We start from the raw sequence: 23,902 nt of genomic DNA, 5'->3' as shown, positions 1-23,902 counted from the left end.
AAGGGGAATTGCCTCAGTCTGTAGGAATGGTGTCTCCCAGCTTACTCAGTCTGAGCAGCTCTCAAGGTCAGATTGTGCAACCAGCGTCTATTTCTTCCCTTTGGCTGCTGCCTTGATGCCTTCTGACATGAGCAGGGATTAGCGGGGCTGCTGGGACATGCAGATGCTGAGCTCAATGCTTCCCCAGCCAGGACAGATGCCAATTGTCTTCTGCAGCTTGGTTCCCTCCTGAAGCCGTGATTCCCCAAGGAGGCACCTCAGCCCCTATGAGTAGGGCCATGAACCTGGCTGAAGCTGTAATCTGAAAGTGGGGATTGAAACATGGAGTGGGCAGCAAGGGCAGCACATGACTGTCCCATTGGGGTGGGATGGAAGGCTCTGGTGTCAAGCCAGCTGGTTACACAACAATTCTCTCTGTTGACCATTTTCCACAAGTCCCAAAGAGCTCTGAGTGTGGTTTCCCATCATATAGGAGCATGGTGAGGGACCAGAAGAGGACCACAGATAGCTGCAGGAGGTCAGGGGACACTTGTAGGGTGACAATGGTTTTCTTAAGACCTGATGCTCTCTCTTCTGAATGACAGCGTGTTTATGTGGGAAGACTTCCAGTGGTTTAAGAGCAGCCAGTCTTCTGACTACTGATGTGGCTGGAGAAGGAATATTGCTTAAAGGGGAAAAACTCCCTTTGTGATGGCTAGTTAGTGCATGTGTGTCCCTTCACATCGTTATGCCACTCCAAATGGGCAGAACATGCTGCTTGCCATTGCTTGTGTGTTGACAAACTCTTCCAGCTGCTGGAGCAGAAAACAGGCTGGAGTGAGCAGGGGCAAAGAGAGACAGAATCACAGAATTGCAGAGTCAGCTAGGTTGGAAAAGATCTTTAAGATCATCAAGCCAAACCAATGATGTAACACCACCTTGTCAGCTAGGCCATGGCACTAAGTGCCACATTCAGTCTTTTCTTAAACACCTGCAGGGATGGTGACACCACCACCTGGGGGAGGGACATAAACTCCTCTTTGCACTGGGAATGCTTTAGAGCTTGAGCTGCAAATGACAGCTCCCCTGGCCTGGAGATGCTGTTTCCACTTAGCACTCTTTTTCTTTCATAGGGGCCAACCTGACAGAGAAGATTAGGAAGATAAAAATTGTCTTCACACCCACCATCTGCAAACAGACGTGCCAGAGTGGGCGCTGCTACAACAGCTGCGAGAAAGGAGACACCACCACTCTCTATAGCCAAGGGGGGCATGACCACGATCCCAAATCTGGCTTCCGCATCTGTGAGCACCCCCATGTCCTCCACCTACTTTCTTGCCTGTCTCCCCACTCTACTTTTCCTGCTTTTCCTGACTTTACAGACTAAGGGCTTGGGCTGCTGTAGGGAGGGGAAGCGATGGCTACTCTCAGTGCCTTGGAAGGGGTCTTTGGGGCTTACTCTCTCTCTAGGGGAAGAAGAGAGACTTTGCCTCATTGCTCTCTTTCCTGGGCAAGCAGATCCTGTTTCCATCTCACCCTGGGTAGAGGGGATGTATGTGTTTGAGTCAGGCCTGCAGCCAAGCCTCACCACCTCCTTCTTCTCAGAGCCAGCTCACTGCTTTAGTTGGCATCTAGTCTTGGGGCTGACTTTCATCACCTCATTTCCTCCTGTTCTCTCCTTTCACTCATATGGCAGCCAGGAGAGCTGGCTGCAGGTTGCAAACTGTTCTTATAAACAGGGCTTGCTGAAACCACTGCTCACCTTTCAGAGCCACTGGGATTGCTCATCAAGTCACTGGGATATCCAGCTGTGGGTTGGTCACGTTGTGTTGGAGCGAGTTGGTGGGAGAAACTTGTTGGGACTTGTCCTTTGAGTACCTCTGATTCTTCTGCTGAGAGATTGAAAAGTCTTTCTGTTGTGGACACTGATGGAAGATGGTGTTCACAGAAATTTCTTCCTAGGTCCCAGTTCAAAAATGTGTCTCCTCCCCTTAAACGGGGTGCTGGCCTTGAGCAAATGAGCTTGAAACAGGATGGGTGTTCATCCCCTGGGATGAACCTGACAAGCCATCCAGAAATGTGGAGCAGCAGTGTTTCATCTCATACTGAAATGAGTCAGGATAATATGTCAAGGAATCCCATGCACTGCTTGAGTTTAGTTCACATTGAGAACTGCTCTGGGTTGCTCCAAGCATGATGAGGTCAGAAAGGACATGACTTTGGTTTCATCTGTGGATGCTTTTTCTGAGCCTGTGCAGATGAATTGCTCCTGATTATTTTGTCCCACTCCACACTTCTCCCACATGAACTGCTGGCAGGGCCAGGGCTGGATGTGAGACAGGCTCTGAGGATGTGGCTCTCTGCCTGTTCTGTCTGCCTCTCCCATCCTGCTGAGTTCCCTTCTGGGCTAGGAGTAAAAACCCTGCCAAGTGGGGAGGGGGCAATGCAGAAGGGAAGAAATTGGGCAGACTTTGCTACATATGGCTGCCGTGGCTCCTGACCCACTCCAAGAGATCCTGCTGTGTCAGCAACACTGCCTTGGCAGCCTCCCAGGACATGGGTGCCCCAGCCTGGCTGTGGCCCCAGAGCCCAAGGGAGGGTTCATCCTCTTCAAGCCATGACTCCAGTTGTGAGCACCCCAAGGGCAGATGGTGTTGCCCAGCAGGGACCTGAGCTGGCGTAAAGGCTGCAAGTGCTGACCCCAGCCCAGTGCTGGACCTGGTCCTTGGGACATCATGGGGTTAGTCCTGTCCAGGTGCAGCTGCCTGGTGTCCCCCAGCTGCCCTTGGCTAGAGGCAGTGTCTCAGTTTCTCCTCTAAGCAGACCTCTCTTTGCCTTGCAGACTTCTGTCAGATCCCCTGCCTGAATGGAGGGCGCTGCGTGGGCCGGGATGAATGCTGGTGCCCCTCCAACTCCACGGGGAAGTTTTGCCACCTGCCAGCTCCCTCTTTGGAAAAGAAGCAAGGAGGAAGAGGCCCAAAGACCCCAGCTGGCAGCTCCATGAGGCACTCCACATATACCCTGCCCTTGTCCAACCAGCTTGGTGAGCATGGCCAGTGGCTCCAGACTCCACATTTTACTCCTACTCGTGTACTCCTCAGATCTTTTCTAACAGGCCCGAAGAAGCCACTATCCCCTTATGCCTGCTCTTTCAGGCCAGGTTGTTAGACAGGAGGTTTCTCTAGTTTCTTGTGGAGATTTTGGTAGGTTTGTCCTCTTTTTAGGCCAGAGGAATATTTTCTTTTAGATACAGTCTTCCTCTAGATTTCCTGGTGGGCTCAGTCTACCTCTCCTCCCGTTTGACTTTGTTCATGATGATGCTCTTTGGGTGCCAAATTGTTGCCAGATTGTCACAAATGCGGTGTAAACTCATCTTCCAGCTTCCCTAAACCCTTCTCTGGTGAACGTCCACATCAACCACCCTCCAGAAGCCATCGTGCAAATTCACCAGGTGGCCAGGGTGCGGGGTGATGCAGAGGCGTCTGAGGAGAACAGTGTGGAGACAGTCCTGGTGCCTCAGCTGGCTGCTGTGCCCTGGTACACCTATTCCCATGGGAATGCGAACAGCATTGCCACAGAGAGCAGACGGCAACAGCAGAGAGCCCCAGGGCTGCTGGGGAGGTGCTTTCGGGAGGCTCTCCACGGGCAGGTAAGAGGACAACTTCAAGCACTGGTGTATTTCTTCTTCTGGGGTAGGGGAGCATTGGCTTTCGGGGTATAGGGGGTGGCTTTATTCTGTGAAGCTGTTCAGCATCAGCATGGGCATCATGCAGGTGCCATGGGCACAGGCAGCAATGTGGTACTACTTGGGAAGAAAAAATTTCCTTGCTTTGATCCAACAGAGAGACCTCACTGCCTTGCCCTGACCAGGCTGTGCCCTGGGGCAGCACAGCCCAGACTTGATGGCTTTCACACACAGTCTGGTTTTAAAAGGGTGCCCTATTTATAGCAACATTTACAGCCACGCTCTGCGATTATTGTAGGAAACGTATAAAACATAGGAAAATTCCTTTCCCTCTCAGACGATAAATGGAAGTCTGATTTCCATGGAACCATGCCTTCCTGGAGAGCTCAACTGGGGCTTGGGAAGAAAATGCACGTGAGGGACTTTCTCACCCCTGTCCCACAGTCATCGTAATTTCTTATTTTGTCTTTCCCCATATGTTTCTCTTGCGTCACTGGAAAAGCATTGGAGGTTTTTGGCACCCACAGGAACACCTGTGAGCTCCCCCAGAGCAGTTCGTGCTCAGAGAGACCCCCAGCCTGGCAGACTGGGACTCAGCCCCGTCCCCACTGCTCCCCAGCCTTTTTGGGGGGGCTGCTCCCAGTTCCCATCCCATCCTTCAGTCACTCCCATCCAAGTCGTTTCTAGCAGGAAATATTCTTAGCCATTCTCTAGTGCAAAACTCGAGGAGATCAGAACCTGGGGCTGGAAAAGCCCTGCTTCTCTGTGGGGAGATGGCAGTGCGGTGACCTTAGGAGCAGAGGATGATGATGCACGGAGATGCTTACGGATGCCTGGAGAGGCTGTGAGAGGTGCTCTAGGGGCGGCAGGGGGTAGCCTTGCTATGCTCACACCTCACCCAGCTGGGGTGATGCCGTGCCTGGGAGAGGGCGAGGAGCTGGGCGGGGAGTGCCTGCCTCTCCGGCCCGCCGCAGCCCAGCCGAGCCGATCGGTATGCGAGCGCTGGGCAGGCGGCCACGCGTGCCTGGACGGGCGCCAGCTCCAGCCTGTGGCCCAGCGGCTCCGCTCCAGTGGGGGAGCCTGTAATCCAGAGGGCCTTGCCGAGAGTGGGGGGAAAGAGAGACTCATTCAGCAGAGGAAAGTGCCTGACAACAAGCTCCCTGCCGGGCTGGAGTGGTGCACCCATTTCACAGGCTAATCAGCCAGGCAAGGGGCTGATCCTGGGGCTTTGCCAGGTGATATCATCTCTGGTTCATCTCTGCTCTTTTTGATGGCCCCTTCCCCTCTGAAGAGTGCAATCAAGGGAGGATCTGTCTGCACAATTTTTACTATCTTAATCCACATCCCTGGTCCTGCTGTGTCCCAGTGGGGAGCTGTGCTGAGAGGGCCATGCCAGCCTCTGACCCCAGACAGCTGTACTGTTCCCTGTGCTGGCTCTGCTGCTGTCCTGCCAGCTGGGCACATGTTTCCTCTGCATCCCACAGAAGCCTGATCTGCTCCTCTCTCCACAGTGCACCAACCCCCTGCCAGGGCTAACCAAGCTGGAGGATTGCTGCGGCAGTGTGGGCCTCTTTTGGGGCATGGACCAGTGCCTGGCCTGTCCCCCCCGGCCAGGTGAGTGCTGCTGCCGGCCAGGAGCTGGGACAGCGTGAGGGACAGCCAGCACCCTCGGCAAGCAAAGAAAACTGGCTGTCTTGTGTAGCTGAGGCAGAGAGCAGAGCTGTGGGTCTTCATACATGGCTCTCCTTGGTCCAAGGTCCTCGGGGACGGGCAGCATGTCCCAGGGGAGTGCCAGGTCATTCCAGCTGCTGCCCCAGCCCACCAGAGAACAGTGCTCTTGGCTGGGTGCTGGGCCCAGGCTCGTGTGGCCAATGCTAGCCCCATACAGAGGGAGAAGCAGGAAAAAAGCAGCTGTGATTTTAGGAGGTGCAGTTCTAGGTTGGAGAAGGAGGCTGCAGACTTGGCCCTATAGAGTTACGGGCTTGCTCTGGGCCCAACACGGGTTTGGCAGGGGCTCTGGAAATAACACTACATCAAACAATTGGCAGGAGCACACCCGGGGTCTGTTCCAGGGGCATGGGCGTCCAGCTCTGTTTCTGCTGCACTTGGGAGCTGGACAGACTGATCTAGCAGGAGATGGGGATTCCTCATCTGCTCTGCTTGGGGTGCTTCATGACGAGCACGGCCCCTTGCACCACGGTCACATCCTGTGTTGTGGTGGAGAAGCCATACAGGAGGACTCCTGGCTGGAGAGGAGGCAGTCCCGTGGGCACAAAGGCTCCAGCATCCAGTGCTGACTGGGTGTGGTGCAGGGCAAGGTGCACTCACCTAGTGGAATGTGGGCAGGGAGCTGCTCACCTCTTCCCTGCCTGCCTGCCCCCTTTCATTGCTGCCTGCCTGCTCAATCACATCTCTTCAAAGAACTAAAGAAAACAGACCCCGTGGTTCAGGAGACTTTGGACTCCTGAAATACAGTGTAGGTATCCAAGGTGGCAGGTTTTGCAAGCAAATGTGGTGTTGGTGACTTCTAGCTCTGCTCAGAGTTTTTCCTGCTTGCTTAGACACACATTCCCAAGAGCTGAATTTGTGTCTCATTATCCTCCCTCAATTCGATTCCTACTCAGCCAGGGGTAGGGCTGACTGGAGCCAAATTCCTTGCAATCACAGACGAGGCTGTCAGCATCCTGGAACCCAGTCCAGATCTTAGGAGCTCTGATTGCTGTCATCTTTCCAAGCTGCATGGTTGTGCTGTGGCCTTGGCCATGCTACTTCTTGCCTGCCCTCACCCATGTGCCAGCCCCAAAAAAAGTCTTGGGCATTCGTGGTATGGGGTGACCCTGGGGTCTGCAGGTACAGTGCAGACAAGGAAATGCCCCATGCAGGCCTCAGCCCCTCTTCTTTGTCCCTGACCTTCACAACCCCAGTCATGGCTTTCTCTTCCCCATCCCACTGCAGTCTCCCTGTTTCTCACCCGTCTTTCTGTCACCCCTCCATTAGAAAGCAGGGGGGCTGCTTAATACTTCAGTTGGTCTGCAGACTGCTGCAAAAACTCTGCACCTCCTTTCTCCTTCTCCATGCCAGGATGCAAGGTGATTGCAGAGAATGCAGCCAGAGCTGCAGCAGTGATTTGCTCTGCTGGACTTAGAGCTTCAAAATGTGTCCTAATTACAGGCTTCTAAGATGTGAAAACAGCCACAAAATACTCTCGTGTGCTCCTTGCAGTCAGCCAACCAGTAGAGCAAATGCACTTAAGACATGACTCCTAGCTGCCAGCAGGCTCCACAGCTCACAGCTCAACGCATGCTCTGTGTCCCAGGAGCAGCTGCAACTCAAGGCAAGTTGTCACTGCTGGTCTTCACTGAGTGGACAGATGCTTGTCTGGCTTTGTTTTCCAGACTAATCCCAGGGAGCTATGAAAAATGTATCCATGTGGGTCTTTTGTATTCCTGTGCCACAAGAAATTCCCTCTGGCTTTGGGTGATAAAATTCCTCCTTGGAGACTTAATGGCTCTTGTGATTTTGGCAGGAATTCAGGCTAGTTGAAGGAGCCATTTTCATCCTGTTCAATGGTGTACAAGTATCTTGCTGCTTTGGCCACCTCTGGTAAGGAGCTGTAAGGCAGACACATGATGGAGGCAGCTTAAGAGCCCAGGGTGGACTGAGAAGCCCAGGTAGATGGCATCCCTTTCTCTGGCATGTGGTCTTCATACACAAGACAGCTGACCCCAGAGTGGAGCCAGCGAAACAGATCTTTCTCAGTGACCTTACTTCTTTAACAGAGCTGCCAAGCACTGTGACCTGTCATTGCCTTGTGCCTTGTCTGCCAGGGTTTCCAGTTCCATGCCTGCATGAAAGCATTGTTTCATATACTTCCTGCCGTAGACCACAGCCCACACTCACATTCCTTCTGCCTCCTGGTTTTGCTGGCCTGTATTGTGCTCACTCAAAGTCACTGGGCTGTAGTTCAGTGGTCTGGTGTCTCGTGCACAGAGATAACATGTCCAGGGTATGTTTCCAGCTTTCTTCTTAGCATTGTGATCTTCAGAGACAACTCCTTGCTCTCATGTGTCCCAGGGAAGCATGCACCAGAGCAGACTTGACAGCATTGGGAATTTAATTCCAGCAACTAGAGACAGAAATGGCAGAAGCTAGTTCAGTGTAAACACTTACAAACGTACAGAAGTGCAGCCAGGCAAGAGCTAGACAAATGGGGAACTTGTTTGGATTGACTGTCTGCCCGAGACACTGATTGTTAGTAGAGTCTGGATACGTCCGGATGTCTCCATCGTCTGCAGCTTTCATGTTTGGTACGTGTTTGTGTGCAGAAAGACATCAGAGAAGATGAATAGGAGGCAGGCATCTGTCCGAGCAAACTTACCATGACCAATCCTCGCTATTTTTTGTGTTTTGCTCAGCATCAGAAAAGCCAAGGCAGTCAAATGCTTTGTCTGCATCTTAATAAGACCATGTTAAAAGCTGAGTTCAAAATTAAGGGTTGACCTAGTCAGGAGTCTCTGTAGAGAGGGTTACTTTAGTCTTAGCTATTTCCTTAGGCCATGCTCAGGCTGTGTGGTTTGCTGCTGGGGAGCTGTACATTGTTAAGTGTCTTCACAGAAGTGGGCGCAGAGGTGGGTGTTCCAGCAGGCTATAGTAGAAGTTCCTGAGAGCTCACGCAAGTGAGAATTAAAGACAGGACCCCCCATGACATGTCAGACACAGCCCTGGGAGAAGGGGGAGAGCCAAGGGCTTGCTCCATGAGCTGTTGGAGCAAAGGCTGGTTGTTGCCTGGTCCATGAGAGAAAGAGATGAGCCAGAGACAGGGCCCTGGAGGGTGGCAGGACATCTGCATGCTGCCATGCAGCTGCAGTCCTTCAGCTCTGGCCAGAATTTGCTGGATGAAATGTGTTATGTTGCAAGATAGGATAAATCAGGTGGAGACATTCAGTGACACTCCTGGGTCTTTAGTACTTGGAGAAAGCGATGGAGCACACACTGAAAGACTAGAACAGAAGGGGCAAACAGGACCTGGAAAGTAAAACCTGGAGCAGACTGATAGCAGGAAAGGAGAATTAGAGTCTGATGAAGCAGCTGAAGTAGAAACACGAGGATGTGACTGAAAGGGAGCTCAGGAACAAGCACGGTAGCTGAGTGGTGCTGGTGAGGAGCCTGCACTGAAGCAATGTCCTGTCATGTGGCAAGCTCAGGAGGTGGGGCCAGTAGCAGGTACACTGCTGGGCAGAGCTACTCCTGCTTACCTGCCAGACCATGTGTTACTTTGGGGGATACAGTGGTCTGTGGGAAGAACATGTTGGAACAATATTAAGAGATGGTCTGTAGGAATTAAACCAAATTATACTGGAGCTACAGGTCGACACACACGCTGTGGCAGGTGTGGATTGGGATACTGGTTTTCTCAAAGCCTTGGCCCTTCTCAGGCACAAGGGGATAAAGGAAACTGGTAGCAGAGAGTTCTGTCCAGAGGGGATCACAGCCCTGCTCTTCCACCTCCTCTCTGTCCATGAGACCACACACATCCGGAACCAGCAGCATTCCAGGAAAACACCCATATCAGTGGACACCATCTGCAGTACTGCCAGAAGCTACAAGTCTCACCCTCCTGTGCAAATGACAGGCTTTCTCAGTGCAGGAGTAAACATGCATTTTCTAGGTCCTGATTTTTCAGTGCCCCCTGTTCCTTATTTCCAGCTGCAGTCAGCCTGAGCGTGGGCTGGGCTGTGCACCCACTAATTGTGTTCACTGCAGATCTTCCTGGGCTGCTTTCTCTCCTCCTGTGGGTTTTAACTGCATTCAGAAACAAGTCTTTGAAGGCTGTTGTTTTGTTTTTATTCCCACTCCACGTGTTTTTTCAAGTTTTTTATCCTAGAGAAAAGTCCGAATTTCACTGGAAAGTTGGATCTTGTAATGTCTGGCTTGGCACCCGCAGCACTCCCCCAACAGACCTCCCACTGTGAGAGGGGTGGCAGCTCACCCATGGAGCCGTCACCCTCAGGAACACCAAGTGGCTCTGCAAGCCTCACGCTCCCCTGCACCGTGCCTGCAGGCATTGACACAGCTACAGGAAGCCCCTTGGAAATCAAACCCCTAGTCCGCTCCTGGGAACAGATGGGGTAGGATACAGGAAAAAAAATCCCTGGATATATGGGAAGGAGGCTACAGAGGCCACTGTTACCATGTGCCACAGGGAGTCTGTGTGGAGCAATAAAGAAAGGCTGGAGGCGGGGAAAGAAGCTGAAACCTCTGCAAGGTCATGCCAGTACCACAGAAAGCAATGCTTAACCTGGGAAAGCACAGAATTTTCAGGAGTGCTTTGTTCTGCACAGTGCTTGTTTTGCTCATCATTCATATATGACATTGTCATAGCAGCACGCAGCAGCACAGTGTTTTTAGGTACAAGGCATCTTATTGGAGTTGGAAGCCACCTTGGGAGCAGAATAAGGATCTTTCTGTTGAAACAGTAAATGGCAAAAAGGAATTATCAGAGTCTTTTTCCTTCAAGCATCTTTTGCACCTTCAAGATCTTTACTGATCATGAGCAGAGCCAGAAGACTTAGTTTTGTACTGCACAAGTAGCACTGGTGCATGCCCTCCCTACCACCACTATCATAACTCTTGCTGGGGCATTGGAGAAAGTCTTGCTGGAGGCCCCTTACAACAGACCATCCAGAGAGCAGTCATGACAGACCTGGACAGAAGGATTTGTCTCTTTCCTTTGTGTCCATTCTGCTTAGAACTCAGCTGATCCCCACAGCCCCAGCCTAACATCTTGCCGTGGCACCTCTAATACATCTCCGGAGGCTGCTGTGGGGCCCAAACTGCTCTGCTCTTCTGCCAGTGAGCTCAGCATCTCATGTCCTCTGTGCAGTGGAGGCTGATCTTCTCTACTTCACACTAAACCAGGCTGAGGCTTGACTGAGTCCGCCAGCCCCCGCTTCTCCAGGTGTCATGAGACCATTCACTCCGGCTCCTTTCACCTCCCAGGACTATCAGAGGCACCACAGCAACCCTCAAGGTTTCTCAGTGAGTTGATGTCTTTAGTATGGTAGATGGAAAGAGTCAAAAAAAATGGGCTAGCTTTCAGGAAATGGGCATTTCCTCACTTCTCATCTGACCACAGGCTTTCTTCTTCCCCTTTTAACAGAGTGGTATTGTATGGACTAATGTGATGTAATATCTCATCCAACAAACATTGTCTCACTTCACTCCCTTGTGCCTACCGCCACTAGGAGAAGTTTTCCACTTCACCACCACCCTGAGCTTCGCCAGACAATGTTTGGGGAGCCAGGGCTGTTGGGTAAAATCTCTTCTCCTAGGAAGGGATGAAAAATTAGCATAATTGCTTAAAGACTATCCCACGAGGTGACAAAATCCCTCTGCCCAATTTCCGTATATTCATTTCCTTTCATATTATGATGTACTTGAGTATTTTTCTAGCTGGGGACAAAGATACTGGTGGGAACCCTGGGCTGTGGCTGCTTCACACTCACCTCCTTTCTGAGCCTGTGAGCTTATTGCATGCATGCTCCTTTGTATGAGCCCAGCCCTGAAAAGGATGCTTTATGCCTGCAGAGCTTGCAGAGAGATAGAGGAAGCAATGAGGAGAGCCAAGAGGGACTCCTAATGTGCAGTTTCCTGGTGACCACATTGGTTTGGCACAGTGTCCTCAGGGCTGAAATGCCCAGGAGGCAAGGTTCTGAAATCACACTCTTGAATCAGGAACCAGGGCTCCCTGCTCACCGAGGCTGAAATCTGTCTGCCCGACAGATGCAACTCAGCTGCTCCATCCCTAACCTCAGGCTCTGGGAGAACCCTTCTTGGAGAGAGTGTAGACAGACACAGGAGACTGGGGCCCCTTCAGCTCTGGATGCGACAGATTTCTGACCTCTCTGATCATCAAATTAGCTTTTTCCTTTTGGTGAATTCCAGAGGAATAGCTTCCCTACAGCTGCATGAGAGAAAGTTGGATGCTGATCCCCTTTGCAGGAAACCTAGGTGTCCTAGGCTCCTTTTTTCAGGAGGTTTTGGCCATCTCTGTTGTTTTCTGGCCACATCTGAGTGTGTGGAAGGAAATAGTCCTCTACTCAAGAAATCAAGCACAAAGCTGAGAGTTAATAACTTATATCCTCCTGCAGCCGCACACTGTCTTCCCTTGTGAACAGATCCTGGCAGCCTCCATCCAATACTTCAAAACTCTCTTGGTTCCCCTCTTGGTACAGAGAGATCTGCTCACATTACAATTATTCTTTCCAGGGAACATGGGTTTCTTTGCAGAGTTAAGATGTTTGTCCATAGCCTTCACAAGTGATTTGCTGAAGTAGAGAGGTTTCTCCAAACTGGAATTTGGTTAGTGCAAATTGGTTAGTGCAAATTGTTAGTTTTGGTTAGTTTCTCCAAACTGGAATTTGGTGGCACAGACCTGCAACTCATCTGCCCACCACTGGCATTTTCTGCCTTGCCCTCTCCCCAGCAGCATCTGTTGGAGGGATGCTGCAGAATCTGTTTCTCTGGAAACTTTTCAGAGGGGGAGCATGGTTCTGACACGTCATCACTGTTTGATCTCCAGCACGCTTGGCTTCTGCTCAGAGGGCTTGCACATAACAATGGTGCTTCATCTGAGTGTCTGTTATCACATTGTGCTGAGGTTGACAGATGCTTCCAAGCACAGTTAATGCCTGTCAGCAGCCCCGAGCCCACAAGCTATGGTGTGGGAGGACCTGAAATCCCACTGGGGTACTTAGCCTGGAGCCCATAAACCAGAGGTTCTTTTACCTTCCCAGAGTCTTGGAAAGGTACTCTGGGATTCCCAGTATCACCAGGAGCTCCCTCATCCCTAACATCCAGATATTTGTTAGCACCTGCTGCCTACAATTCATGACCAAACTGTAGAAGATAGAAATCAATAGAAATTTTTGTTATTTACTTAGTTGCTGAGGATCAATGTACACATGGAAAACCTTGTAACTTCATTTAATATACCTGAGAAAAACCAGGTTTTCTGTTCTCCTTCCTGGTACAGGCTGGTAATGATGTGTTCTCCTGTCTTTTATTTCCTAAACACCTTTATCTTAAGAGGCTGGTCTCTAACTTTTGCCTTAGAAGAACTGTCCTAGAATGGCTTTGAATTGCTTTATAGAGTTCAAGTGTTCAGGACAACGTTATGGACATACCTGCTCTTTGGCCCCAGAATGTGTTCTTAAACTTTGCAGGCTTTCTTTGTGGTCCTAAACTTTGGAGGCTCTTGCCAAGCATCTCCCACTGTAAGGATGGTCTCAATTTGTCCCTGGTTCTTGAAGTTGCAATGTGTAAGGAATCTGCCAGAGCCTTGATACGACTATTGCCATGGAGGGCTTTCTGTGTATGACACCAAGGAGTGAGCTACCAATGCCAGGCAAGAGAAATTAAGAGTGGTTGGAATATGGCTGGGCAGTCACTTGGCTGTTGCATGCACTCCTTGTTCCCAAGCAAAATATCCAGAAAATTTAAAAGAAACCCCACCCTGGGAAAATCCCAACCTTAGGCAAAGTACCCTTCTTCCTACCCCACCCCATTCTTACTCACTTCTCAACCCATCCACTCAGATTCTGTTTTCCTTGCTTTAAAATTCAGTGCCTAAATTTGACTTCCCAGGAATTTATGGGCCACATTTTACTTGCCTTTAAAAAATTTGGAGAGGTTTAATTGTGCGTGTTACAGAACATTTTGAAACCCACAAAACTATTTAAAGCAGAAATCTGAATTTTTCTTTGATGAGAGGGATTGGGGTAGGAAATCACATGCAGTGTAAAAAGAAATGTAATAAACAGGGCCTGAGTTGTTATTTCAGCAGCTTGTCAAGGACCTCAGCCATTCCTTTCACTCTGATCTCCCTTGTCATGTGCCACCTGGCTATCCAAACTGACCTAGAAGGAGGCAAAGTGACACAGTGGTAGATATGAGGCATAGGCAGCACCTCTGGGTCACCAGTTTGGCACTTGCCAAGAAGCAGAAGACACTGCATGATAATGTGGCTGCTCTTACCTTTGCCTCTGCCCTGGGAGTCATCAGAAGCCCACCCATGGCAGGCCTGGGGACCCTTTCCCCTCTGGAAGGAAGGCAGAGAAGGGAGGACACTGGGGGCTGGCTCTAGTGCCAGTGTCCCACACTGTTTGCTTTTTTTTCCCAGCACACCCTGTGATTGAGAATGGACAGGTGGAGTGTCCCCAGGGATACAAAAGGCTGAACCGGAGCCACTGCCAAGGTAAGGATGCTGCTTTCATCTGTTTTTCTCCTTCTCACATCCACTGTTAGAGTTGAAATTATCTACACAAAATACATTTATCTAAATCCCTGGTATAGCTCTGCAAAAAATGTGACTTATAAAAATCTCCATGTTCTCATCAAGAATGAAAGAAAACCAGGTAACACAGGACTACGTGACTCTGGTGACAAGCACAGTGAGCACATAGCTGGGCCAGTACAAGGAAACCCCCTTACTGACCCAGTAAGGACCTGTGTTTATGCTCTGTTAAGTGTGAGTGTAAAAACACTTCTTCCATGGTCTGAAGCAACAGATATTCTGTTTCCTAAAAATATTTGTGAAGGTTATCAGCTTGTTCCTTTGTTCATTTACAAGTAGGAGTGGGTCAATTTGAAGATTTACAAGAGAGTGCCATAAAAGCGATGCCTTCTCTTCTGACTGTGTCACTTGTTCATGCTGCTAGGCTCCCCTGCCTGCCCCATGCTGCCAGGATCGATCCGTTTCTCACTTCTGTGGTCCCTCAGTTCCATATGAGGAAGGCACCAATCTCTCCCCTTTTCTCTCTTGCTCATGTTTATTTGTCATTTCTTGGACCTACACTGTGTTTTTCTGTCCTCTGACTAAAGAGGAATTTTATTGTTCCCTTCTTGTGATCCCCAATAAGCTGAGAGGTGTCATCTCACAGATGTAGCAGGGAGCAAACCCAGGGTTGGCAGTCCAATGACTCATCTCTTTTAGCTGGGACTTTCCACCATGCTTACTTAATTAATGATTCAACCTCCCCACATTGTCCTGAGGGAGAACTTTTAACAACACAACAACTATTCAGCTTGGTGCCCAGATCTCATCCCTTAAGTGGCCACAGACAGTGCTGTGATTATGAGGAGCTACCCAGAGACATAAAATGCAAGTCGGAGGAACAAAGCAGCTGGAGGGACTCATGTCAGAAAGCAGAGATCTGCAGTGCCTGCTCTGGATTTCTGTCCCCTGTGGATCAGGGAGGAGCAGAGGGAGATGACAGTGTGGATTTGGCTGGGAAGATGTTTTTGCACAGGAAAAAGCATGAACCAGAGATTTGTGCCTCTGGATACTCCTTTGTAAGCTGGACTCGAGAAGTTCTGTTCTTCAGACACTACTGCTTCTGTTGCAGCAGAACATGTGTCAGGAAGCCTTAGCACCTCACTTTAGGGCCCAGAGTGAGCAATTTGGTGGACAGATGTAGGAGAGGCTACATGGAGTCTTCTTTTGCCAGCCCAGGTAGGAGGGGAGACTACCTGGCTTTGTGGGCTATTGTTAAAGAACTGTGACTTGAAGAGGACCCTGGCAGAAGCCCACTTTCCTCTGTTCAGTATGGACAGAAAGGGTTTTCTCTAGTGCCTTCCAGCAGAGGAAGAAATGGTTCACCTATGCAGTATCTCCTTTCCTTTCCTTGCTGCATCCTCTTGAGCAGAACAAGGCTGCAAGGAGTCTGAGCTGAGAGTGCCTGTCAGACCCAGCCAGGGATCCTCCTGGTGCTGCTGGGACTAGCAGGAAGGATGGCACTGGAAGGGATAATTTGGTTGCTAGACATGAGGAAAAGAGGTCTTGGAGGCTCAGGGACAGGGAGGTGTGCATGCAGAGCAATCACTGCACATGACCCACTCTGGCACCTCAGTGTCCATAAGTCCTAGGAGACCATATGTGTATTTGGTGTCTGTTGCTGACCTGAGTCCTTTCTGCTGACCGAGCACTGGGGTAAACCAGCCTGCACCTTTCCCCCAGAGGCTGCCTGACTCAGTCTGGCTGTTTTTGAGGAGCACTAGCAGGCTTGTGTGGGGTGGGAAAAAGCAGCTGAGGCAGCACATGGATCTCAGTTTGTGGTCCCTGAGGCCTCTTCTTGTGGCCCTAGCCCTGGCACGCTGCAGGGGGTAGGAGTGTGTAGCTCTGAGCATACCTGCCTGCTTTTACTCCCAGCAGGGACTTCCACTGCGGCTGACAGCAGAATAGAGGGGATTGGGATGAGGCCTGGATGTGGCCCTTTTTAAATTAAGGATATAAAGCCTAGCCTTTGGTGCTTGCTTGTTTTGTGCTCTCATTACTCTAATCCCTTCAATCCCTTTGTTCATATGGAGTCAAATACTTTGTCCAGTTGGTCTGTCAGAATGATATAACACTCTGACCGTGCTGTGGAGTGACAGGGATGAGCCACGAGACTCCTCCAGAGAGCTCTAATGTCTTTTCTGAGTGGGGTTCCCAGCATATTTGGGTTGGTCACTGGTTGTTCTCATGAACTCTGTCCTGTACTTGGTGCAGAGCAGGAAATACTACATTGTGCAGTCAAATCCTACTCCTGCCTGTCCTTCTACATATCCCTGTAGTATTGGTATCCCTAATTGACTTAACTTCTGGCCTGGTGTTCATGACCCTTGTATGTCTCACCTGTGTATGGAGCAGCTGATGGGGGAGTTTTAGAGCACAGGACTGGGGAGGACCTCTAGGTCATTAAGTCTGAACTTCAGCTGTCATTGCTGGCTGTGTGTCTCACAAGACAGCCCCCTCCACCAAGCAGTAGTGCTTTGGCTCTGAGCAATAAGGCAGTGTTGGGAAAGCTGTTCCTGAGTCTTCCACCCCATTCATCTTGAAACAGTCCCTAGAGCACTACTGGGTCCTCTGAGGGCACTTGAGGTCTTGCCAGGGCCATGTACACTGGCACTGGGACTGCCCTGTGTCTTTGGCCTAGCTTCATGTTGGCATTTCTTGGTCTTGGCAGCTCAGAGATGTCCTGTGAACAGTGAGTGGGCCCTGAACCCTCTCACTGATGGCTTTCACCTCTTAGCCTGCAGTATATGTTCCTGTGGTTTGTCTCAGGGTGGTGCTGAGGTTGCTCCCAGTCCTGCTGCTCTGTGTCTCATCCAGCTCTTCCTGCACTGCTTGTGCCTCCTGACACAGCACATTTCATCAGCATTCTGACTTTTCTGGGCCAAGCTCTTTAGTGAAGATAGAAGGCTACATTATTCCATGAGGACACCTTCCTCCTTACTCTCTATCTGAAAACTGCCCTCAGCTCCCCTTAATGCACTTTTTGCCAATCCCTGTTTTCTCTGGCTTAGCTCACACATTCTTACATGGTGCTGTAGGAAAGCCTTTACTGCAGGCCAAATGGATGAGCCCAATGGTGCTTCCCTAGGATAAACCCAGCTTCCTTCCCAAAGACTGTGTCTGAGGAGTGCTATGTCAGGGGCAGAGGCAGAATTTGAGGCAGGGCTTGAATGTGAGGACTTCACACTTGCTCACCCTGTTCTTAGAAGAAGGCACAGTGAGCCACAGCCTGGCCCACCACCTCTCTGCCTCTGGATGGGATCTGTCAATGCCCTCCCTGCATGCTGGCACTGAGTTTCTCAACAAGGATCCTCTGTGTGTGATAGGTCTGTGGAAACAGTACCAGGAATCGGGAGAAAGGACAGGACTCACCATTCCTGGCTTGCAGACAGCCATGATAATAGTGACCCTGACAGAGTGGCTCACTGTAGGGGCCACATCTGTTTTCCACAAGGACCAGAAAGCAGAACAGTCAGCCACAAGCCATCCTGCAGCTGCAGCAAGCAAGCTCTGCAGATGTGGAACTACTGTCACCACAGAGGTCCCCACTGTGCTGTTTGGTGTAGTGGCTGCCTTGGACACCAGCCCAGCTGAGACTCCTTTGGCTCACAGCACCTGAATGGGAGGCACTGTGTAGGGAGTTTAGTTCGCCCTCAGCTTCTTCACATCTCACAAGGTTCTCTTCTCTTCTCTCCACAGATATCAATGAGTGTTTGATGCAGGGCCTCTGCAAAGATGCTGAGTGTATGAACACCCGTGGCAGCTTCCGGTGTACCTGCAAGCCTGGAAGCATGCTAGACCCATCCCGTAGCCATTGCGTCTGTAAGTGCTCCAGGGAACCCCTCAGTCTGGGGAGGGACCAGAGCAGGACCCCATGGCTGAGTGTAAGCACAGAGTGCTTCACATCTCCTTTGAGTGTACCTGAGCTGGGTTGTTCTGCCCTTGTGTGCAGAATGGGTCCCAGTCATGCATTATCATTCTCTATGGACATTGCATGGTCCCTGAAGAGGCTGAAGAGAATGTGCATGGGGTGTGGCAGCAGAGGACACAGCCCCCTGGGATGAGAGAACTCCCACATGAGCTGGATTTTTTGGGGATGACACTGTTGGGGTAAAGGCCCAATGATTGGTGGCCAGGGGCTGTCCTGGAGAGAAAACAGGGCAGCCCTTCAACAGGCTGGCAGGCACAAGCAGAGAAAGAGCCAAGGGGGAGAGCTGAGTGTCCCCCATTGTCTCTTTGGAGAGCTCGGGGCACCCCTGGCACTGACTTGGCTGTTGTGTTTCAGCGGACAAAGCGGTGTCGATGGAGCAGGGGCTGTGCTACCGCTCGGCGGCCGGAGGCGTGTGCACCTTCCCCCTCTCGCACCGCATCACCCAGCAGATCTGCTGCTGCAGCCGCGTCGGCAAGGGCTGGGGTGACAACTGCGAGGAGTGCCCCGTGCCCGGCTCAGGTGAGATGTGCCTGCTTCAGCCTGGTTCTGGTTAGACTGGGGTTTGGGTTTGCCTGAACACAGACAGCTGCAGGACCCAGAGCTGAGCAGTGCAAACGCTGTCTTGGGAGAGGGTACAGAACCCAGGAAGCAGACCTGGATAATACTGGGAAGATGGAAAAGTCCGTGGGGAAACCACCCTGTACCAGAGGGAGAACACGGCCATGTGTGTCCTGGCTTTATTCAGCAGCCCTTTTCTGTCCTACACCTTTTGCTGGGAAGAAAGACAGGTGAGGATGAGTTTGAGTATCTCAGCATGGGATTGGGTGGAAGGAAAAGCACAAAAATCCTCAGGGACCGGAAAAATGTTCAGGTGGTTTGTGCAGAGTATCTTGAGTGCTATGCAGAGTGCTCAGTGCTGAGGTACTCCAGATTTTCTTTTATCTACTCCTTTGCTCAGCTTGGACTGTCCTGTGGCATGACCTCTTTTTAGCAGTACTGACCATGGGAAGGGATTTAATTTTGAGAGTCTGGGAATGCCTATGAGAAGTCCACCCTGCTCTGGGAGCTCACTCCTTCTGCTTGAAGCATCCACCCGCTGCAATCAAGATGTGTTTCTTTAAGAATGTAACTCTTAGAAATTACAGAAAATTGTAGGATTGGAGAAGCTGGCAGCTGTATTCACATACATGCCTGCCCATCTTCAGTCCTTGATTCCACTGTCCCACTATCATGTCTGTGTATGGTAAGCCAGACGATCCCTCCACCAGCCTCCAACCTCTCCTTTCTAAAGTTTTGATTTAATTTTTCTTCACAGAGGCCTTCAAGGAAATTTGCCCAGCAGGACATGGCTATACCTACTCCAGCTCTGATATCCGACTGTCGATGAGGAAAGCAGAGACAGAAGAGCTGCCCCTCAGCTTAGAAGAGCAAGGGGAGAACAGCAACTGGACTTTGGACTGGACAGTGAGGAGACACCAACTGCAAGACAGCCTGCGTGGCAGCATCCTGGAGACATTCCTCCACCCTGGCACCTCAGCAAGACAGGGTAGTGTGGGGTCTGCTGCTTAAAGCTGCTCCATCTGGGCCCCTAGCAAGGGTGGAAAACTTCTCAGGTCCTGTGGATGGACCTCTGGCTGCAAAGGGCTCCCTACATCTGTATGACTGTAGTGTTCCTGAGGCATGAGGCACTAGGTCTTCAAGTCTTTGGAAAGAAGGTTGAGTGTTTCAGGCTCCTGCAACTGCATCTTTGCAGTTGGTGCTGACTGGCCAGGCTGCCTCCACCAGGACCTCAGGCCTGCGTGGCAACCCTAGGACTCTAGTCCTTGGGCTTCTGTCCAGCCCAGCTGGAGGGCAGTGTGACCAACTGCTTGTGCCAGTAATTGCTGGAGCAGTTGTACCTGGGGTCTGCACAGTGCCAGGAGTCCAGGTGTGTTGGCTTTGGGAACAAGCTCTTGCAGACAAATGTGGGGGACTGAATGGCAGTGTCAGAGGTGGAGTGAAGTTAGGGCAGTCAGGGGTTGAGGAGGATGCCTATCTGTCTTCTCTCTACTCATCATGCACTGTTTCCTTTTCCAGGTGAAATTTCTCCTGCTGTGCGGGTGAGTAAGGTTTGTCTGGCTGGAAGGGGGATGTCATACAAATTAACTAAAAGAGTGGAGATTTAGTTTAGGTATTAGGAAGAAGGTCTTTACTGTGAGGGTGATGAGACACTGGAACAGATTGCCGAGAGAAGTTGTGGATGCCCCAGCCCTAGTTTTCAAGGCCAAAGTGGATGGGGCTCTGAGCAACCTGGTCTAGTAGAAGGTGTCCCTGCCCATGGCAGGGGGGTAGAACTAGATGATCTTTAAGGTCCCTTCCAACTCAAAACATTCCATGATTCTATTCCTGCTTACACTCTTACTGTTCAGCCAGGCAGGTACGAGAGTTGTGGCTTTAGCTGTGTCTACACTGCATCTCACAGGGACTGAAGCTGTGGACAGGAGGGATTGTCCATGATTAACTCAGTCCTAAAGAGCAAAAGGGTGAATTACAGCAAGGATCTATCCCACTATAAAAGGACATCATGGAGAATTTTGGTTTGAAATTATGGTCTATGCTGCATATTCAAGTTTGCTCTGCTTTCACTAACTTCAGTTAATATCAGCTGTACTTACCCAGCTGAGGTGCAGGCACTCACTGCCAGACTGGCCTGGCTGTAGGGCTGATGGCAGCAGGATAAGAACTGATGTAGTCAGCTTTAGGCATGCTTCTCTCATGGAGCCCAGTGTCCTGCTCAAGACCAGCTCACCCTGTGTTGAGGTGGGAGCAGCAGAAACACCACTGGAGCACTCAGGGCAGGAGTCTCCAACACAGGCTGTGTGAATTCACCCTGTCAGATGGAAGCAGCCTGGGGACTGATTTTCTGCTAGGCTCTCCTAGAACTGTGTGACTTTAGTTGAGTGTCACTTGAGAAATGTGCCTCTTGTTCTGTGCTGTCGGTAGAGGTTTGGCCATATCTCTCCTGAGCATATCTTTCTGTGCCCTCTTGCTATATCAGCTCATCCCTCAGACATATGCAGGTCCTCTGAGGGAAGGGACAGCACTCCCATTGTCACTGCTTCATAAACATGAAGTGACTTGACTCAAGCACATGTGAGAAAGCTCAAGACAGGGCAGAAATTTGAACCAAAGCTTCCAAATGTGAAGTCTACGACTTACATTGTTCAGTTGCCTGTTTTTTTCATCCATTGTGGAAAGCTCCACTGAGCAGGGACTTGGGACTCAGGTTGTGCTCCATCATTTCCTTTGGCAGCCATAGGTTTGCCTGGAGGGGATGCTGAGAAAGAGCTTCTAGCACAAAATACCCTTCTGGTAAGAGAACACTGTGAGGCAGGTCAAAGCAGCAGCTGTCCTCAGCCCTGCAGAGCTGCTCGTGACAGTGGCAACATTTACCATGCCTGGATGACCTTCCTGGCCACCTTGAGGAGGTGCCTGCCTGGTAGCCATGCCCTGGTCTCACCTGCACAGTGTGCTGCCACAGCCCCTCTGTGGGTGGCCCTCGGGGCATGGCCTGAAGCTGTGCTTTGCTCAGGATGACATGCTCAGGACAGAGCAGCCCTGCCAAATGCACCCAGCTGGGGCAGCTTCTCCTCCTAGGATGGTGATCTTGAGGAGAAAGAGGAGGCAGGAGATGGGTGGGAAAATGTCACAGGGGTGCTGCATCCCAGTTCCATGCACAAGAATCCTATGTTTCTGTCCCTCAGGGAACTGCTGATGCCACTGCAGAACCTGCCATGCGCAGAGGTGAGTGCCAGGCTGGTGGGAGGGCAAGGAATGTGTGGGGAAGAGAATGGGGCAGTGAGGAAAGTGGGGAGACTGGGAGCTCATGCTATGCACCTTTCTCTACATGGCAGCTCCCAGTGCTGGGCAGGACAGGCTCCTGGCTGGGCTGGCTGTAGGCAGCAGGGAGGACCCCATCACACCGGGTGGCTAATGTGAGGCTATTGGAATGTGGGGAGGTGATGAATATCCAGTGAGGTGAAGGAGGCTGTGTTAAAGAATAAGATTATAGAGTTGCAACCACCCTGCAGCCTCTTCCTGTGTTCTCTTTTGGTGCTGTGGTTGCCAGGACAGCCAGCACAGGTAAATCTTGGGTCAGCATCTCTGCCTGGGATCAGGTAGCTTGACTTACCTCTGTTCTTCTTCCACAGCAGAGGAAGAGGAGTTCTGGCACAGTCCTCGCCAGCCTGGCCCCACTGCCACCTGGGATGCTGCTGCTCCGACACAGGCGCCAGCAGGTGGGTGTGTGTCAGCTGGTCATGGGGATTTCCCGCCTCTCTTTGCCTGGTACTACAGCGAAATTATGTCCTAAGTTCTGCCCAGGGGCTCTCTCCATTAACCTGCCTGTTCGTCTGCTCACATGCCTCCCCTGACTTCCCAAAGAGAAGTCCCTGACCTGCCACTCTTGTCCCAGCCTCGACCCAGCTGCTGCCACCCAGGGAAACCTGGTTGGCCGTGGGGAGTCACAAGAGCGAAGCTGTACGGGGAGCAAAGCGCTTGTATCTCTGAGTCCTTCCCCGCCTGCATCTGCCTTGCCCGGCGCAGCAGTGGCTGCCGAGCGAGGGCAATCCCGCTGCGGTGGCTCTGGCCCCGTGCCCCCGCCGAGTGAGAGCTGACTCATCGGGCAGGGGGAGCGCAGGGGGAGCCATGTGCCTCCCGAGGCGGCTTGTTTACTGCGCCGGAAACAAGGCTGCTGTTGTTCCAGGCTTGCTTAAGTGTCTGGGAGTGTGGTCCCTGCCCTGCGCCGGGGGCTGGAGCACCTTGGGGAGAGGGCCTGGCGGAGGCACCTTGCTGAGGAATGCGTCTTCCTCAATAGCCTTTTGTCTGGGGTTGGGCTGCCCCCTCACTCCCCCTGGCTGGCTTTATGCCGAGGGGTGTGTGGTGCCTCGCTGCCCCTTCACTGCTGCCTGTGCTCGGCTTAGCAGGGTGGTGCGAGGCGGGGGCCCTGCTGTCACCCCAAAAGGAACGCCATCACAGGTGTCAGGCTCTGCTGCCAGGTCTAGTTTAAGGCATGGGGCCGCAGTGCCGGTGAGCAATATACGGCACTAGGGCATGCCAGCTCAGGCCACAGGAGCCCCAGGAGGTGGCAGGGTCTGCTGTGTCCTCTGTGCTGTCCTATGGGTGCAGGCTCTCTGAAGGAGAGGAGCAAGCTCAGCATCATTTCCAAGAAGGGAAAAAGCAGATTCCTCATATGGTGCTGGGGACACAAAGCGGACACTAGATTCCATGCACCCCTTTGGTGCTGCTCCCAACCCTACGCTCTCTCTTTGCAGGGGTCCGTGGCTGTGCCTCCTCACCCCTTTCCTGTGGAGCTGGTGCTTGTGTTCTGACCCCAGAGGGATATAGCTGCTTGTGCCACCCTGGTTACACCTTGGACCCCAGCCGCCTCCACTGCGTTGGTAGGTTGGCAATTGATGCTTTGACTGCTCCGCCTTCTGGGCCTCAGCAGCCCATTCAGTCCTTCTGGCCATTGGGGGAAGGTCTTCTGGCAGCTCTGCCGAGGCCCTGCCCACTGCTGCACTGCGGGGCTGGCTGGGGCTGCAAGCAGAAGGTGGTGACTGCTGGTCTTCCTTCCCTGCCTGGTGATAGATGAAGATGAGTGTCTGAAAGACCCTTGTGCTGGAAAAGGTCGCTGCATCAATAGTTTGGGCTCCTATTTCTGCCTCTGCTACTCTGGGTACACCCTGGCTGTTTCGGCGGGCAAGCAAAGCTGTGAGGGTAAGTAGTGTTCACCTGACACAGAGCTGCCATCTCTCCACGGCCTCTTTGTTCTCTCAGCCTCATGCTCTCTCATGAATGTGCACACACACATGCACACCTGCACATCCTCCCTTCCCACAGGCCTGCCATAGACAGCTTGATCATGGCAATCACTCTCTCCTGCTTGCTCGGGGATAGGACCTTGCCCATGATGATCCAGGCAGGAGTCTGTGAT

At 51.6% G+C, this 23,902-nt stretch overlaps 1 protein-coding gene across 3 annotated transcripts in view; it reads left to right on the top strand.

Annotated features, from left to right (window-relative positions):
• Positions 1-23,902, top strand: part of LTBP2 (latent transforming growth factor beta binding protein 2) — a 71,165-nt gene that overhangs the window by 32,406 nt on the left and 14,857 nt on the right. For 2 of the 3 annotated variants that reach the window (XM_050975351.1, XM_030240323.2), the window contains 13 exons: positions 1,113-1,283; positions 2,822-3,022; positions 3,360-3,628; positions 5,176-5,278; positions 13,845-13,919; positions 17,697-17,819; positions 18,283-18,447; positions 19,244-19,474; positions 20,005-20,027; positions 21,672-21,711; positions 22,119-22,205; positions 23,241-23,366; positions 23,557-23,685. In XM_050975351.1, coding sequence (XP_050831308.1) covers positions 1,113-1,283; positions 2,822-3,022; positions 3,360-3,628; positions 5,176-5,278; positions 13,845-13,919; positions 17,697-17,819; positions 18,283-18,447; positions 19,244-19,474; positions 20,005-20,027; positions 21,672-21,711; positions 22,119-22,205; positions 23,241-23,366; positions 23,557-23,685 — 1,743 coding nt within the window. The remainder of the gene's footprint in view (positions 1-1,112; positions 1,284-2,821; positions 3,023-3,359; positions 3,629-5,175; positions 5,279-13,844; positions 13,920-17,696; positions 17,820-18,282; positions 18,448-19,243; positions 19,475-20,004; positions 20,028-21,671; positions 21,712-22,118; positions 22,206-23,240; positions 23,367-23,556; positions 23,686-23,902) is intronic. The other variant, XM_018907407.3, reaches the window with a different exon arrangement.

The sequence above is a fragment of the Serinus canaria genome, chromosome 5, assembly GCF_022539315.1.
Source record: "Serinus canaria isolate serCan28SL12 chromosome 5, serCan2020, whole genome shotgun sequence".
NCBI classification, from domain to species: Eukaryota; Metazoa; Chordata; class Aves; order Passeriformes; family Fringillidae; genus Serinus; species Serinus canaria.
This window is presented reverse-complemented; position numbering and strand designations above follow the sequence as displayed.